This window comes from Zosterops lateralis (assembly GCF_965231275.1).
Source record: "Zosterops lateralis genome assembly, chromosome: 19".
Classification (NCBI taxonomy): domain Eukaryota; kingdom Metazoa; phylum Chordata; class Aves; order Passeriformes; family Zosteropidae; genus Zosterops; species Zosterops lateralis.
The window spans coordinates 10,476,502-10,492,495 of NC_139779.1; the positions used below are offsets into that span (position 1 = coordinate 10,476,502).

Sequence of the window (15,994 nt, forward strand, 5' to 3'; positions counted from 1 at the left end):
GCAATTCACTAAAAATTATGCTTCTTTCTAAAGCAATTAAAATACAGTGAATTCTGAACTGTATTACCTTAGTGCAAGTTGCTTTCAGTGGGCTCTTTAAACATCAGATGATAGTCACATCCCAAACGTGTAGAAACTCCCAATCACAAGGTCTATTCTGAAAGCACTTCCACTTTTTGTGGCAGAGGTACACCAGCATTTATTTTTAAATCTTTGCTGATGCTGTTTTAGTTTGTGATATATGGACACACTAAGTGCAGCATTTGGAGACAAATTCCAAAGTCTAACACATCTGCTGCTTTTTATTTTCAAGAGCCATTAACATATGTAATTTTTGCTTCACTGCAAAACAATCATAATCAAAAATTAACAATCAATGAATCAATTTCTTCAGTGCCATTCTAAAGATACTTTCACTTAAGGACTCAGTGTAATTGCAGAGAAAAGGACAGCTCTCTCAAATGTGGATGCCCAAAATATGTGAGCATGCAGGTGCTCCAGGAGACTGAGCAAAACTGAAAAATAAAATCAAGTTTCACACTTTGGAGCCAAACACAGATATCCCATATTGAAATTACTTTGCTCATCAAAAAAGCTACTTTCCTCAATTTTATGTCTTCTAACAGTATTTAGCCCTTCGGTGCTGTCAGTTCTGGTGTGCTGAGCCAACAAGATGCATGCCAAAGTGCAGTCAGTCACTTGCCGTGACAAAGGACTACAGGCAATGGCTTGGAAAGGTGTGTAACACGTACCATATCTTTTTTCAAACAGCTCTTCAACTTCCTTTCTCAAGTCTGTAATTCGCGTATTCCACTTGTCTGCAAAGAAAACAGGAGGACATGTCAGACTACAAACAAAACTGAGAATCTCTTGTAAAATCTGTGTTACCGTTAAATTAAATATGAAATGTGTACTTCTACTGCTCACTTGGAAACCAGTGCCTACTACAGTACAGACTACACCTTAAAATGCACTGATACATTCAGAAAAAAAAGAAAAGTACAATGAAAAGTACAAAAGTACAAAAGAAAAATGCTTAAGTCCCAAACTTGCATATTAAATGAAGTTAAAAAAACCACAACATAAACCAGGTTAAAGTAACTTCCAAAAATTATTTCTCTCTTTGATGGCTCAGTCAGTAGCTCTTACTGTCAGCAGGGGTAAAGGCAGTATATAGCTGCTGTTGATAGTTATCTAAATTTGGGTGCTGAAAAGCTTAATTAGTAAAGCTTGATAAATCTTACAGAAAGTACATGGAGTTGTTTTGGTGCAAATCTGTACAACTACATGGATCAGGAGGCATCTGCCATCCTTCACCTTATCCAGTATTTCTCCAAGTTCTGGTGTTGCACAATACTCCCAATAAATCCTATTTCTGAAAGAAAATACAGCTTTAAGACAGAAGTTATCCAAATCCAAACCTTTGTTCCATGGAGAGCTGGATTAAGTAACAGAATTTTAACATCTAATTTTCTGCCTGTAACAGAGTACACATTTTGACTGTTTTTTTGTACTATTTCCATGCTTTTACAAAAATCCCACAGCTCTTTAGTAGATGGTACCAGCTGTTGTCTGGTGTTCTAAGAAAGAGTTAAGCAGGTGTACTTAAAACTTACTTCTTACTCCAAAGACTTGAATCTAGTAACTACAAAGGTTAAAAAAATTAGGCCATTCAAGCTATTACACTTCCAGTTGTTCCAGAGATTAAGGATATCTATCAAACATTTTACCAGAGACTGGTTAAAATTATTTTGCTTTCCACTTTTTTTTTTTGTTTCCAAAAAACTAAGAGAACAGCTTGTTATTCTCAGGCCATTTCAGATACCTGTTCAATCAAGACACACAGGAAGGACCTCCAACTCAAACATCTCGATACTACCACAGTTATGTAAAATATTGAAGTCCTTGTGAGACAGATTTCTCACTCAAGCATCTGTTCTGTTTTCTGAGTGCATGAATGAATCTTTGTCGTTCTGAAGCTACTGATGATAGATTTGTCACCACCTTTCTCCTATCTCATTATCTAATATTTGACTTCAATAATAAAGGTGCAAAGTCTTCTGAAATGCCCAAACAGCAGCATTACAACTACCAAAAGCTGCTCTTTTTTCATGAGAGCAAATGAAGGGTCTTTCCCCAAAACTTCTCACATTCATTTTGCATTTTAACCAGGTCTTGCAATAACATAGAGACATGCCATGTTATGTATGTGAACCTCAAAGTGAACATAAGAATCAATATCCTCAATACAATTTAGGAAGCTCAGAAGTAAAGGTATCTGAATAATCAGTGAAGTGCAAATCACTGTAATCTAATTACACACTGGCTATTTCAAAATGAAATTTTCTTAAAAAACAGCACAGAGAAGATAAATTAAGTCAACTCAGCATGACACTGAGCAGGTAAGCCTTGAGACAGTCTAAAACTGGAGATTACATATTGCAACCTCAATTAAAACTTCTATCACCCTAATATTTTATTCCCTTTCCTCTCCATCTGAACTCAAACTCAATGTTTCTTCACTTCTACACTGCTGGAAATCAAACCTTAGGTGATTTTTCTACTGAGAGAAAGTATCTAACAAAAGCTTCTGCAGCACCAACTCCTTAATGGTCTCCTCTAGTAATGCTGTATTGATGTTCTCAACCAAACAAAAAAGAATGATACATGTTCAGCATACTGGCATTAATGATTTCTTAAGAACAGCTCTCAAAATTTCAGTCACATTTGCTAAAACTGACATCTGTCATGCAAAACACATGTTACAAGGAGATCATAAGAATTTTTATATTGACATAAATTTCCAGGATTCTGAATACAAACACAAATACTGTGCTAAAAGACATATTTCTGACATTATGGAACCTTATAAAAGCAGACAGAAAACGTGTCAAAAAACCAAATCAAACCACAGAATAAAGGAGAAGTACAGGACCACAAAATATCCCAGGTGAAGCATCTTTAACCAGAGTAAATTGAAGTGCATGGATGCATTTCTGTGGAGAACAACATAAGGGATCACAAAAGAACACAGTCAAATTCCTGTGTGTTTATTTATGTTGTCACATCGAATAACAAGAACAGGAGTAGCCTGTGATGATGATTATACTGCAGCAACACATCTACAGAGTCCATGGCTCTGAAATGAAGGCTTGCACTAACATGTCTCACTCCTTCAGCAAAAAATTACCCAAAACCTTTTCATACAACAAAGAAAGGAGATAAAATCACCTTTAATTTTCATCTTACCAAAATTGAACTCTTTTGTTTTTTTGTTCCCAGAATTGGCAGCTGCATTAGTCGAGTTGGTGCTGGTCTGTCTCTTGTGACGGGGTACATAGTCATGATCATTATCTTGAAGACACAAAAAAAAAAATCACTTTTTTGTCCAGGGAACTTGAGGGCAGCACTGGAAATGCTTTGAATTTTAAAAAACTCTAAGAGAATTAAGGAACTCTGCTTATCAGAATACCAGATTTTGAAATAAATTACCTGATAAATAAATTCCCTGATAAATAAATTAAACTAATTAAATTACCTAAATAAATTAAATAATTAGTTCCTTCAAAAAGGCCTGTGCAAAGCACAAGACAGCAAAAAACAAAGCTGCTTCTCTACTTCCTAAGGAAAACAACTATGTCTTCTGAAACATGACTGCACATCGCATGATCATAAAATGACCATGCAACAGCAAAAGGAAGCACCAAATAAATTGTGCAGAAAGGGACTACCTTCTTCAGATAACTGGAAGTAATAGCATTCCACTAGTACATCTCATTACCAATGCTTAAAAATTACTCAAGAGATACAAATTTCTGTCTGCCATCATTTCAAAACCAGCCCAGTAAGTCAAATATGCTCCAGTTTATGGTGGTTTTCAAATACTTCTCCACCAGGTTCATTTACCAAGCAGTGCACAAACCAAACAACAGTCAACACAGGCACACAGTTCTCTTCATTAAGTGTCAAGTGATGTAGGCTTTGGAAAACACGTTTTGGATATAAAAATGCCCAACCAACTGAAATCAATGACCTGGAGAACTGACCTTCACTAGAGTGTTCAGCATCAGAATCCTCACTTGATTCTGCTGAGTCATGCTGGGAGGAATCTGAAAGGGAAAAACAGGATCTACAATTTTCAGCCACTACCTCTAGACCTTCTCATAAATACTAGCTTTCATACACAACAGATTTATTCCATTTTGGCTATAGGCGAAACCTTACAAAGGGAAGGCCTCATAAAATCATTGCTTAGGCCTGCTAAGCAGAAAAGGACTAGGGGAAAGTGACTTAGCTGAGTTAGAGGTAGAAAAACATTTTATGTAACCATGGCATGTTCACATCGTGTATGATGTGGCCTGTTGATTTACATTTGTTATGATTTAGAATATGAAACTGATAACACACTACCTGCTTAAAAAAGGCCATGTTTTTACAATAAAGCAGCTGTCCTTTGCACCTGCCTGGGGACCTTGTGTCACTTTGGACCTTCACCTCACAATATTCAGCAAAAGATGATACAACTTTCCACACCTCTCTTACCGAAACTTGTGAAGAATACCAGGTATCAGAAACAGGTGTGTAACAAAACCTTAGACTGATTCAAAGGGCCACACTCAGCATATGGAGCTATAAACCAAACTAAACCAAACCACAGAATAAAGGAGAAGTACAGGACTACAAAATATCCCAGGCAAAGCATCTTTAACCAAAATAAACTGAAGCCCATGGATGCATTTCTGTGGAGGACCAATCATAAGGGATCACGACAGAACACAATCAGAAAATATCAAATTCCTGTGTGTCTATTTATGTTGCGACGTCAAATAACAAAAACCAACACAGGTAGCCTATGATAATGATGATGATACTGCAGCAATTCACCTACACAGAGTCCATGGCTCTGAAATGAAGGCTTGCACTAACATGTTTCACTCCTGCAGCACAAAATTACCAAAATCCTTTCAGTAAACCAAGCAGGGAGATAAAATCATCTTTAATTTTCATCTTACCGCTATCTGACCCTTTTGATTTATTTCCCCCAGTATTGGCAGCTTCATTACCCGACTTGGTGCTGCTCCGTCTCTTGTCAGGGGGCAGGTAGTCATCATCATCATCTTTAAAAAAGAAAAAAAAAAATTAAAAAAAAATTAAAATTACTAGTTATTTGTCCAGGGAACTCATGGACAGCACTGCAACTGCTTTAAACTTCAAAACTCTAACAGAAATAAGGACCTCTGCTTATCAGGGCACCAAATTTTGCAACAAATTACCTAAGAAACTTCAGAAACCTCCTGTTCCTACCTGTGAAGGAACAACTTGGGCACATGGCCTGTGCAAAGCACAAGACTGCAAAAAACAAAGCTGCTTCTCTACTTCCCAAGTCAAACAACATTGTCTTCTGAAACATGACTGGACATCGCATGATCATAAAATGACCATGCAACAGCAAAAGGAAGCACAAAATAAATTGTGCAGAAAGGGACTACTGTCTTCCGATAACTGGAAGTAATAGCATTCCATTAGTAGATCTCAAAAGACAGTACATAGGTTTTGTCTAGAGAATTTGAATGTTTTCAACACACTTTCAAACCAGAGCAAAACTACTAATGGGTGCCAATGAAATTCATCAAACAGGTCAACTCAACCTTAAACACACACAAGTGGACAGACAACGGAACAGCAAACTGAGCCATTGGTCAGAGCTGCTACTGAGCCAGTCACTCCCCAACCCACCCCTGTCTTAATTACGGTAAGGACCTTTTTAGTACTGCCAATTATCAATAACTCCAACCTCAGAGGAAGCAAATGCTTAGAGCAGACAAAACTAATTTCACATACAGAAAAACATGTACCTACGCCACCAAGGTTACGGTTAACTTAGCAAGAATACTATCACATAGTGACATAACTTGTACCTATACAGCTCTGTTACATTCTGTCAAAGGAAACCTTTACACAGCACTTTTACTTCTGTGGGAAAGGCCTCTAAATATATGAAGAACTTCATGATTCTTCACATATAAACCTTTCTGTTCAGGTCATGTTGGAGTTATTCCGTGCTGCATTGTAAAACAGTGAAGGCAATGCCACAAGTGTCCCCTTTGTACCAAATGCCAGAAGTCCCACTTTGCCCTGACTGCTTTCCAAATTGCCGATTGGGTGTTCTTAATCCAATTCCACAAGCAACCACTGCAAAAGCCAATCTCAGCAGGCTTTTGAAGCACTTACAGAACACTAACTCAAAAATACAAGAAACACAGCTGATCTCCTACCAAGATCCTAACATGAGAACACCAGGGACACTGGTTAGCAGCTCTAGAGCCATTTAGATGAGAAAGGGAGGTCCTAAGTGCAAAGGTTTGTATCTCATCATTATCAATATTACACAGACACCTGGAGGCTTCACTCTACACCACCTGCAACAACAGCCTTTCTGTTCCAGTACCATCCTTCCCAGAAGCTAGTGTGAACTACAAATGTTACACACAACTACAGTGTATTTACAAAGCAATGTGTTCTCCACAATCAATGAATGCTACAACATCTTGTCAGTTCAATGAGTAGTTTTCATTACCAACACTTGAAAAATATGCAAAAAATTGCTTGTCTGCCATCATTTCAAAACCAGCCCAGTAAGTCCAATATGCTCCAGTATACTTTGGTTTTCTAATACTCCTCCACCAGGGTCATTTACCAAGCAGTGCACAAGCCAAACTAAAGTCAACAATTCTCTTCATTCAGTGCCAAGTAATGTAGGCTTTGGAAAACACATTTTGGATATAAATTGCCAACTGAAATCAATGACCTGGAGAACTGACCTTCAACAGTGACCTCGACCTCAGGGTTCTCAGTTGTTTCTGGAACATGTTGAGTGGAATCTGAAAGGGAAAAAACAGGACTGGTGAATGATGGACACAGACAAGATTTTCAAACAAATACTACAGCATTGTCAAAGAAACCCTTTGCACTAACAACATGTAACAAAAATAGAACCAAAGATATGTTACCATGACCCTTTGAGCAATTCCAGACTAAGGCAAGAAAGTGAGCATTACACTTGATCAACTGCACCTGCAGCAGTGCAGACTTGGTGCTATGACAGAAATTCCATAGTCTTGGCTTTGTATGGTTAATACAATCATAACTATTTTCCCCTCTCTTACTCAGGATTACTGAAAATATAAACAAAGGCTGTGTGTTCACACAGATTATGTGTCTTTTACCATATCTACAGACTCACGGTTGCTGTGTTATGATGATTTCCATAACCAGCTGCAAGGCCAACAATGAAAGGTGGGAAGGAAATTCATGGTCACAATGCTTTTGTTCAGTCAGAGCACACCAATAAGACCAGCAGGATTTGCTGATCAAAACTTGACGTAAGAAAGAGCAATTTAACTGCACTACAACTAAAGAAAGTGAAGCTAATTGTATCAGAAACTATATAAAAATTAAGTAGCAGTGCATGAAGGAAAATATGTCAGTGATTCCTGCAGAATAAATCTGCGCCTGTGTATTTGGAAGGGTATCTTCTTTCAGATCTCTGTAAGCTGCAGTAAGGTATCACCTTGGGAGCAAGTCTGAAGGTATCTCTGTTTCAGAGGTTTCTCTTCACTTGATATGTGTCATCTATAGCAGAAATTCAGTTGTATCTAGTGGGACACCATAACTGGAGGTTCATATTTGAACTACGTCAAATACATCATCCAGTTCATGGAAAACTGGTTGCTAACAGCTGGCCTGGAGGCCTCACAGTCGACCCTGACCATAAGTCAACCAGCCCATACCAGTAAAGGAAAAGAAGTAAACATCTCTATGAATAAAGTACTGAGAGGCCGAGATCAAACACAAGCAGTAGATGCCAGCCAATCCCTGAGGAGCATGAACGTGTGCAGGTATTGTCCAGTGAGGTGGGTGATAAAAAATTTCTAGCCGATCAAGACTGAATACAAGGTTCTTTGAAAACCATACAAAAGAAAGCTGTTAACAATAAAATTTGCTATTGCCTCATGAAGCTTGGTGTGTCATGTCATGTCATGTCATGTCATGTCATGTCATGTCATGTCATGTCCGTCTCAACTGTGACATTTGGTGACCCCGACGTGATCAGTAGGAGCCTGGCTGTGGGAAGAGCAGCAGAGAGAGCAGCCCAGTGGAGGAGAGCAGCTGGGAGAGCTGCTGGAATGGGGCACTGCTGCAATGGTCTAGACGTTGTAAATAGAAGAAGCTGCTGGGGTTCAAAGCCACACTGTGCCACTGCAGATGGAGGGTAACACCTGGGGTCCATGAGCTTTATAGGTTTGGCAGACGGATGTCACACACATTTCTGATTTTGGTCATTTAAAATATGTGGATGTTTCTGTAGACGCTTTTTAATCTGCCCTATGAGCCTCGGTCCACACTGCAGAAAGAAGCCGTGATGCCATCGCACATTGGGGACCAGCCTTTGCTGCATTCCCCACCATCAAAACTGATAATGCCCAGCACATGTCTCACAAAACACTCGACAATTTCTATACATCTGGGGTGTCTCACACCACACTAGTATTCCTTACTCCCCTACACGTCAAGCCATGCATGCCCATGGCACACTGAAGTCTATCCTTGAAAAACAAAAAGGGTGAATGTGCAGTGAAACCCCATAGAGTATGGCGGCCAAAGCCCTGTACACTTTAATTCACTTCATAATATTGACAAATTCTCAAAAACCTGGGAAAAAAAAACCCCATTTCTACCTGGTCTGGTGGAAATATGAAAAGAGAATGATTGGAGAAGATGTACAATTTATATTACACAACATCTTTCACACAAAATATTTCTGTGAAAAAATATCCAATGATATTAATTCATCCTCACAAAACATGTTTCCCATCTCAAAGCCTCTAGCTGTATTTCAACAACTCTTCCTTCACTGCCATCAGAACTCTGGTGGCTGCCTTCAAAAATATCAAGTAAAAAACATATTTCTGACTGCACAGAACTTTATAAAAGCAGACACATTAATGTGTCTACAAACCAAACTAAACCAAACCACAGAATAAAGGAGAGGTAAAGGATCACAAAATATTCCAGGCAAAGCATCTTTAACCAGAGTAAATGCATTTCTGTGGAGAGCCCAACAAAAGGGACCATGAAAGGACACAACCAGAAAATACCAACTTTCTGTGTGTCTACTTATGTTGTCAACTCAAATAAGAAAAACAACAGAGGTAACCAGTGATAATGATGATTATACTGCAGCAATTCATCTACACAAAGTCCATGGCTTTGAAATAAAGGCTTGCTCACATGTCTCACTACTGCAGTGCAAAATTATCCAAAACCTTTTCATAAAACAAAGCAGAGAGATAAAATCCTCTTTATTTTCATCTTACCAAAATTGAACTCTTCTGCTTTACTGCTCCCACTCTCAGCAGCTTCATTAGCTGACTCAGTGCTTTCCAGTTCCTTGTCAGGGGGCATGTATTCATCATCATCTCCTTTAAGTAAGAAAGAAAAAACAAGATAGGGTTTTTGTCCAGGGAATTCATCGGCAGCATTGGAACTGCTTTGAATATCAAAAAAGTCTAACAGAATTAAGGAACAACGCTTATCAAGATACCAAATTCTCCAATAAATTACTTACCTGAGAAACTTCAGAAAGCTCCTGTTCCTACCTGTGAAGGAACAACTTGGGCACATGGCCTGTGCAAAGCACAAGACAGCAAAAAACAAAGCTGCTTCTCTACTTCCTAAGGAAAACAACTTTGTCTTCTGAAACATGACTGAACATCGCATGATCATAAAATGACCACGCAACAGCAAAAGGAAGCACTAAATAAATTGTGCAGAAAGGGACTACCTTCTTCAGATAACTGGAAGTAATAGTGTTCCACTAGTACATCTCATTACCAATGCTAAAAAATTACTCAAGAGATACAAATTTCTGTCTGCCATCATTTCAAATCCAGCCCAGTAAGTGAAATATGCTCCAGTTTTTTGTGGTTTTCTAATACTTCTCCACCAGGTTCATTTACAAAGTAGCGCACAAGCCAAATGACAACCAACACAGGCACACAGTTCTCTTCATTCAGTGTCAAGTAACGCAGGCTTTGGAAAACACATTTTGAATACAAAACTGGCCAACAAACTGAAGCCCATAACCTGGGGTACAGACCTTCAAAAGTGACGTCAAGCTCACATCCCTCACTTGTTTCTGACCCATTATGCTGGGGGGAAACTGAAAGAGAAGAACAGGACTGCTGAATGATGGTTACAGACAAATTTTCAACCAAACACTCCATGTCTTTACATTTAAACCAACATTGTCAAAGAAGCCCCATGCTCTCACAATATGTCGCAGAACAAAATTACCCAGAACATTCACATAAAACAAAGCAGGGAGATAAAATCATCTTTAATTTTCATCTTACCAAAATTGAACTCTTCTGCATTCCTGTTCTCAGTACTGGCAGCTGGATTAGCTGATTCAGAGCTCTTAAGCCTCTCATCATGGGGTAGGTAGCCATTATTTTCTGTAAGTAACAAAGAAAAAACAAAATCGGTTTTTTATCCAGGGAACTCATGGACAGCACTGGAACTGCTTTGAATTTCCATACTCTAACTGAAATATTAGAAATATTCATTAGAAATGATGAACTGTGCTCATCAGTACACCAAATTCTGCAAAAAATTACCTCCCTGAGTAACTTCAGAAAGCAAATGGAAGGTAATAGCATTCCATTAGTAGATCTCAAAAGACAGTACATAGGTTTTGTCTAGAGAATTCGAATGTTTTCAACACACTTTCAAACCAGAACAAAACTACTAATGGGCGCCAATGAGATTCATCAAACAGGTCAACTCAACCTTAAACACACACAAGTGGACAGACAACGGAACAGCAAACTGAGCCATTGGTCAGAGCTGCTACTGAGCCAGTCACTCCCCAACCCACCCCTGTCTTAATTACGGTAAGGACCTTTTTAGTACTGCCAATTATCAATAACTCCAACCTCAGAGGAAGCAAATGCTTAGAGCAGACAAAACTAATTTCACATACAGAAAAACATGTACCTACGCCACCAAGGTTACGGTTAACTTAGCAAGAATACTATCACATAGTGACATAACTTGTACCTATACAGCTCTGTTACATTCTGTCAAAGGAAACCTTTACCCAGCACTTTTACTTCTGTGGGAAAGGCCTCTAAATATATGTAGAACTTTATGACACTTCTGTTCAGGTAGTGCTGGAATATATTTCTGTGCTGCATTGTAAAACAGTGAAGGTAATGCCACAAGTGTAAGTGCAAAGGTTTGTATCTCATCATTATCAATATTACACAGACACCTGGAGGCTTCACTCTACACCACCTGCAACAACAGCCTTTCTGTTCCAGTACCATCCTTCCCAGAAGCTAGTGTGAACTACAAATGTTACACACAACTACAGTGTATTTACAAAGCAATGTGTTCTCCACAATCAATGAATGCTACAACATCTTGTCAGTTCAATGAGTAGTTTTCATTACCAACACTTGAAAAATATGCAAAAAATTGCTTGTCTGCCATCATTTCAAATCTAGCCCAGTAAGTCCAATATGCTTCAGTATATTGTGGTTTTCTAATACTTCTCCACCAGTGTCATATACCAAGCAGTGTCCAAGCCAAACTACAGTCAACACAGGCACACAGTTCTCTTCATTCAGTGTCAAGTAATGTCGGGTTTAGAAAACACATTTTGGATACAAAACTGTCCAACAGACTGAAATCAGTGACCTGAAGAACTGACCTTCAACAGTGACCTCAACTCCAGGTTTCTCAGTTGTTACTGACACATTATGCTGGGAGGGATCTGAAAAGGAAAAACAGGACTGGTGAGTGATGGACACAGACAAGATTTTCAACTGAACACTCCATGCCTTTGCATTTAAACCAACACTGTCAAGGAAGCCCCTTGCACTCATAACATGCAACAAAAATAGAACCAAAGATATGGTACCAGGAGCCTTTGAGCAATTCCAGACTAAGGCAAGGAGATGAGCATTACACTTGATAAACTGCACATGCAGCAGTGCAGACTTGGTGCTATGAAAGAAATTCCATAGTCTTGGCTTTGTATGGTTAATACAATCATAACTATTTTCCCCTCTCTTACTCAGGATTACTGAAAATATAAACAAAGGCTGTGTGTTCACACAGATTATGTATCTTTTTACATCTCTACACACTAATAGTTGCTGTGCTACGACAATTTCTATAACAGGCTACAAGGCCAACAATGAAACAAAAGGGAGGGAAAATTCATGGTCACAATGCTTTAGGCAGGGCACAGTGCACCAACAAGACAAGCAGAGGTAGCTGATCAAATAGTGTGAGAAAGAGCAATTAATATTTAACTGCACTACAGTTAAAGAAAATGAAGCTAATTGTATCAGAAACTATCTCAACACTTCCTTCTTCTTTTTTAGGAGAAATGCTGTTGAATTTCATGTAATGGTACCCTTAACTATAGTGGTAGCTGCCTCCAAAGCAAAACTAATTGGATTTGCAAGGATAAGCTTGCTGCTTGCAAAACCTGGCTTCAAAAGCACACAACAAGGCTGGAGAGCCACATGCTCACAGCAAAGCCACCCCGACAATGATGGACTTTTCACATCCCATCAAACCGCTAAACTTTGGGAGACAAGCACCTTACAAATGCCTTTCATGACTTAAAATAATGACTGCTCCCATCACAATCTGCATATAGTAAGCCCCAGAGTGGTGTGATTTGGAAGATTAAAACCAAACCAAAACAAAAATCACAAAAGCCTGCAGAGTAGGGTGGCCAAAGCCCTGTACACTTTAAATTGCTTCATAATATTGACAAATTCCCAAAAACCTGGTGGAAACATGAAAAGAGAATGGTTGGAGAAGATGTACAATTTATATTACACAACATCTTTCCAAAATATTTCTGTGAAAAAATATCCAACGATATTAATTCATCCTCAGAAAACACATTTCCCATCTCAAAGCCTCTAGCTGTATTTCAACAACTCTTCCTTCACTGCCATCAGAACTCTGGTGGCTGCCTTCAAAAATATCAAGTAAAAAACATATTTCTGACTGCATAGATCTTTATAAAAGCAGACACATTAATGTGTCTACAAACCAAACTAAACCAAACCACAGAATAAAGGAGAGGTAAAGGATCACAAAATATTCCAGGCAAAGCATCTTTAACCAGAGTAAACTGAAGCCTATGGATGCATTTCTGTGGAGAACCCAACAAAAGGGACCATGAAAGGACACAACCAGAAAATACCAACTTTCTGTGTGTCTATTTATGTTGTCAACTCAAGTAAGAAAAACAACAGAGGCAACCAGTGATGATGATGATTATACTGCAGCAATTCATCTACACAAAGTCCATGGCTTTGAAATGAAGGCTTGCACTAACATGTCTCACTCCTGCACCACAAAATTACCCAAAATATTTTCAAAAAACAGGGCAGGGAAATAAAATCTTCTTTAATTTTTATCTTACTAATATTGGACCCTTTTGCTTTTCTTCTCCGAGTTTTGGCAGCTGGATTAGTCGACCTCGTCCTCCTCCGTCTCTTGCTTGGGGGTAGGTACTCATCATCATCATCCTCTTTAAGAAACAACAACAACAACAAAAATTATTGATTTTTTTCTTCCAGGGAATTCATCGGCAGCACTGGAACTGCTTTGAATTTCAAAACTCTAACAGAACTAAGGAACTATGCTTATCAGGACATCAAAATCTGCAATAAATTACTTACCTGAGTAACTTCAGAAAGCCTCTGTTCTTACCTGTGAAGGAACAACTTGTTCCCTCAAAAGCATCTGCTTAAAGCACAAGATAGTAAAAAACAAAGGTGCTTCTGTACTTCCTAAGGCAAACAACAGTGTCTCCTGATACATGATTGGACATCCCAGGAACATAAAACAACCATGCAACAGCAAAAGGAATCACAAAATAATTGTGCAGAAAGGGACTACCCTTTTTAGCTAATGGGAAGTAATATCATTCTACTAGTAGATATCAAAAGACAGTACCCAAGTTTTGTCATGAAATTTGCAAATTAGACAGAAACTTTGAGGCTTCAGTTACGCCACCTGCAACAACAGCCTTTCTGTTCCAGTACCATCCTTCCCAGAAGCTACTTTGTTAATTACAAATGTTACACACAACTACAGTGTATTTACAAAGCAATGCCTTCTCCACAATCAATGAATGCTACAACATCTTGTCAGTTCAATGAGTAGTTTTCATTACCAACACTTGAAAAATATGCAAAAGATTTAAACTGCCTGTCTGCCATCATTTCAAAACCAGCCCAGTAAGCCCAGTATGCTCCCAGTATTGTGGTTTTCTAATACTTCTCCACCAGGTTCATTTACCAAGCAGTGCACAAGCCAAACTACAGTCAACACTGGTACACAATTCTCTTCATTCAATGTCAAGTGATGTAGGCTTTGGAAAACGTTTTGCATATAAAAATGCCAACTGAAATCAATGACCTGGGGAACTGACCTTCACTAGTGAGTTCAGCCTCAGAATCCTCACTTGATTCTGAAGAGTCGTGCTGAGAGGAATCTGAAAAGGAAAAACAGGACTGCTGAATAATAGACACAGGCTATTTGGTCATCTTTCCAAATATTTCTGTGAAAAAATATCCAATGATGTTAATTTATCCTCACAAAACACATTTCCCACCTCAAAGCTGTGGACTATATTTCCACAACTCTTCCTTCAATGCTATATGAACTCTGGTGGATGCCTTCAAAAATATAAAGTAAAAAACATTTCAGACAGCACAGAACCTTACAAAAGCAGAAAATTACTGCACAGAATAAAGTAGAGGTAAAGGACCACAAAATACCACAGGCAAAGCATCTTTAACCAGACTAAACTGAAGCCCTCGGATGCATTTCTGTGGAGAACCCAACTTAAGGGATCACAAAAGACCACAGCCAAAAGATTCCAACTTTCTGTGCATCTATTTACATCATCACACCAAATAAGAAAGAACAGAGGTAGGCCACGATGAAGATTATACTGCAGCAATGCATCTACACAGAGCCCATGGCTCTTAAATAAAATTCCAAAACTGCTGTGTATTTAAAAATTTTTTAGCACCTCAAATTCTCTCAAAAAGGATATAAAAAATTAGGAAAAGTGAGTTATTTTTGCAACCATACTGGAATTGTTTGAAGCACAAATCAACCCATAACATTTTTTCATAAAACAAAGCAGGGAGATAAAATCATCTTTAATTTTCATCTTACCAGAGTGGGACGCTTCACCTTTTCTGCTCCCAGTATTGGCAGCTTCATTACCCGACTTGGTGCTGCTCCGTCTCTTGTCAGGGGACAGGTAGTCATCATCATCATCTTTAAAAAATAAAAATTAAAAAAAATATTTTAAAAAAGGTTTTTTTGCAAGGAAAGCATGTGCAGCACTGGAACTGTTTTGAATTTCAAAACTCTAACAAAAATAAGGAACTGTGCTTATCAGGATATCAAATTCTGCAATAAATTACTCACCTAAGTAACTTCAGAAACCTCCTATTCTTACATGTGAAGGAACAACTTGTTCCTTCAAAAGAGCCTGTACAAAGCATAAGACAGCAAAAAACAAAGCTGCTTCTCTACTTCCCAAGTCAAACAACATTGTCTTCTGAAACATGACTGGACATCGCATGATCATAAAATGACCATGCAACAGCAAAAGGAAGCACAAAATAAATTGTGCAGAAAGGGACTACTGTCTTCCGATAACTGGAAGTAATAGCATTCCATTAGTAGATCTCAAAAGACAGTATGTAAGTTTTGTCTAGAGATCTCAAATGTTTTCAACACACTTTCAAACCAGAGCAAAACTACTAATGGGTGCCAATGAAATTCATCAAACAGGTCAACTCAACCTTAAACACACACAGGTGGACAGATAACAGAACAGCAAACTGCGCCATTGGTCAGAGCTGCTACTGAGTCA

General features: G+C 38.5%; 1 protein-coding gene across 2 annotated transcripts in view; it reads right to left on the bottom strand.

The window, feature by feature from the left end:
• GTF2I (general transcription factor IIi) overlaps positions 1 to 15,994 on the bottom strand; it is an 80,287-nt gene that overhangs the window by 24,692 nt on the left and 39,601 nt on the right. For both annotated transcript variants that reach the window (XM_083875224.1, XM_083875223.1), the window contains exons 15-26: positions 15,286 to 15,390; positions 14,531 to 14,593; positions 13,517 to 13,624; positions 11,777 to 11,839; positions 10,416 to 10,517; positions 10,160 to 10,222; positions 9,378 to 9,482; positions 6,822 to 6,881; positions 5,013 to 5,117; positions 4,047 to 4,109; positions 3,250 to 3,354; positions 753 to 818 (exon numbers count right to left, since the gene is read on the bottom strand). In XM_083875224.1, coding sequence (XP_083731350.1) covers positions 753 to 818; positions 3,250 to 3,354; positions 4,047 to 4,109; positions 5,013 to 5,117; positions 6,822 to 6,881; positions 9,378 to 9,482; positions 10,160 to 10,222; positions 10,416 to 10,517; positions 11,777 to 11,839; positions 13,517 to 13,624; positions 14,531 to 14,593; positions 15,286 to 15,390 — 1,008 coding nt within the window. The remainder of the gene's footprint in view (positions 1 to 752; positions 819 to 3,249; positions 3,355 to 4,046; positions 4,110 to 5,012; positions 5,118 to 6,821; positions 6,882 to 9,377; positions 9,483 to 10,159; positions 10,223 to 10,415; positions 10,518 to 11,776; positions 11,840 to 13,516; positions 13,625 to 14,530; positions 14,594 to 15,285; positions 15,391 to 15,994) is intronic.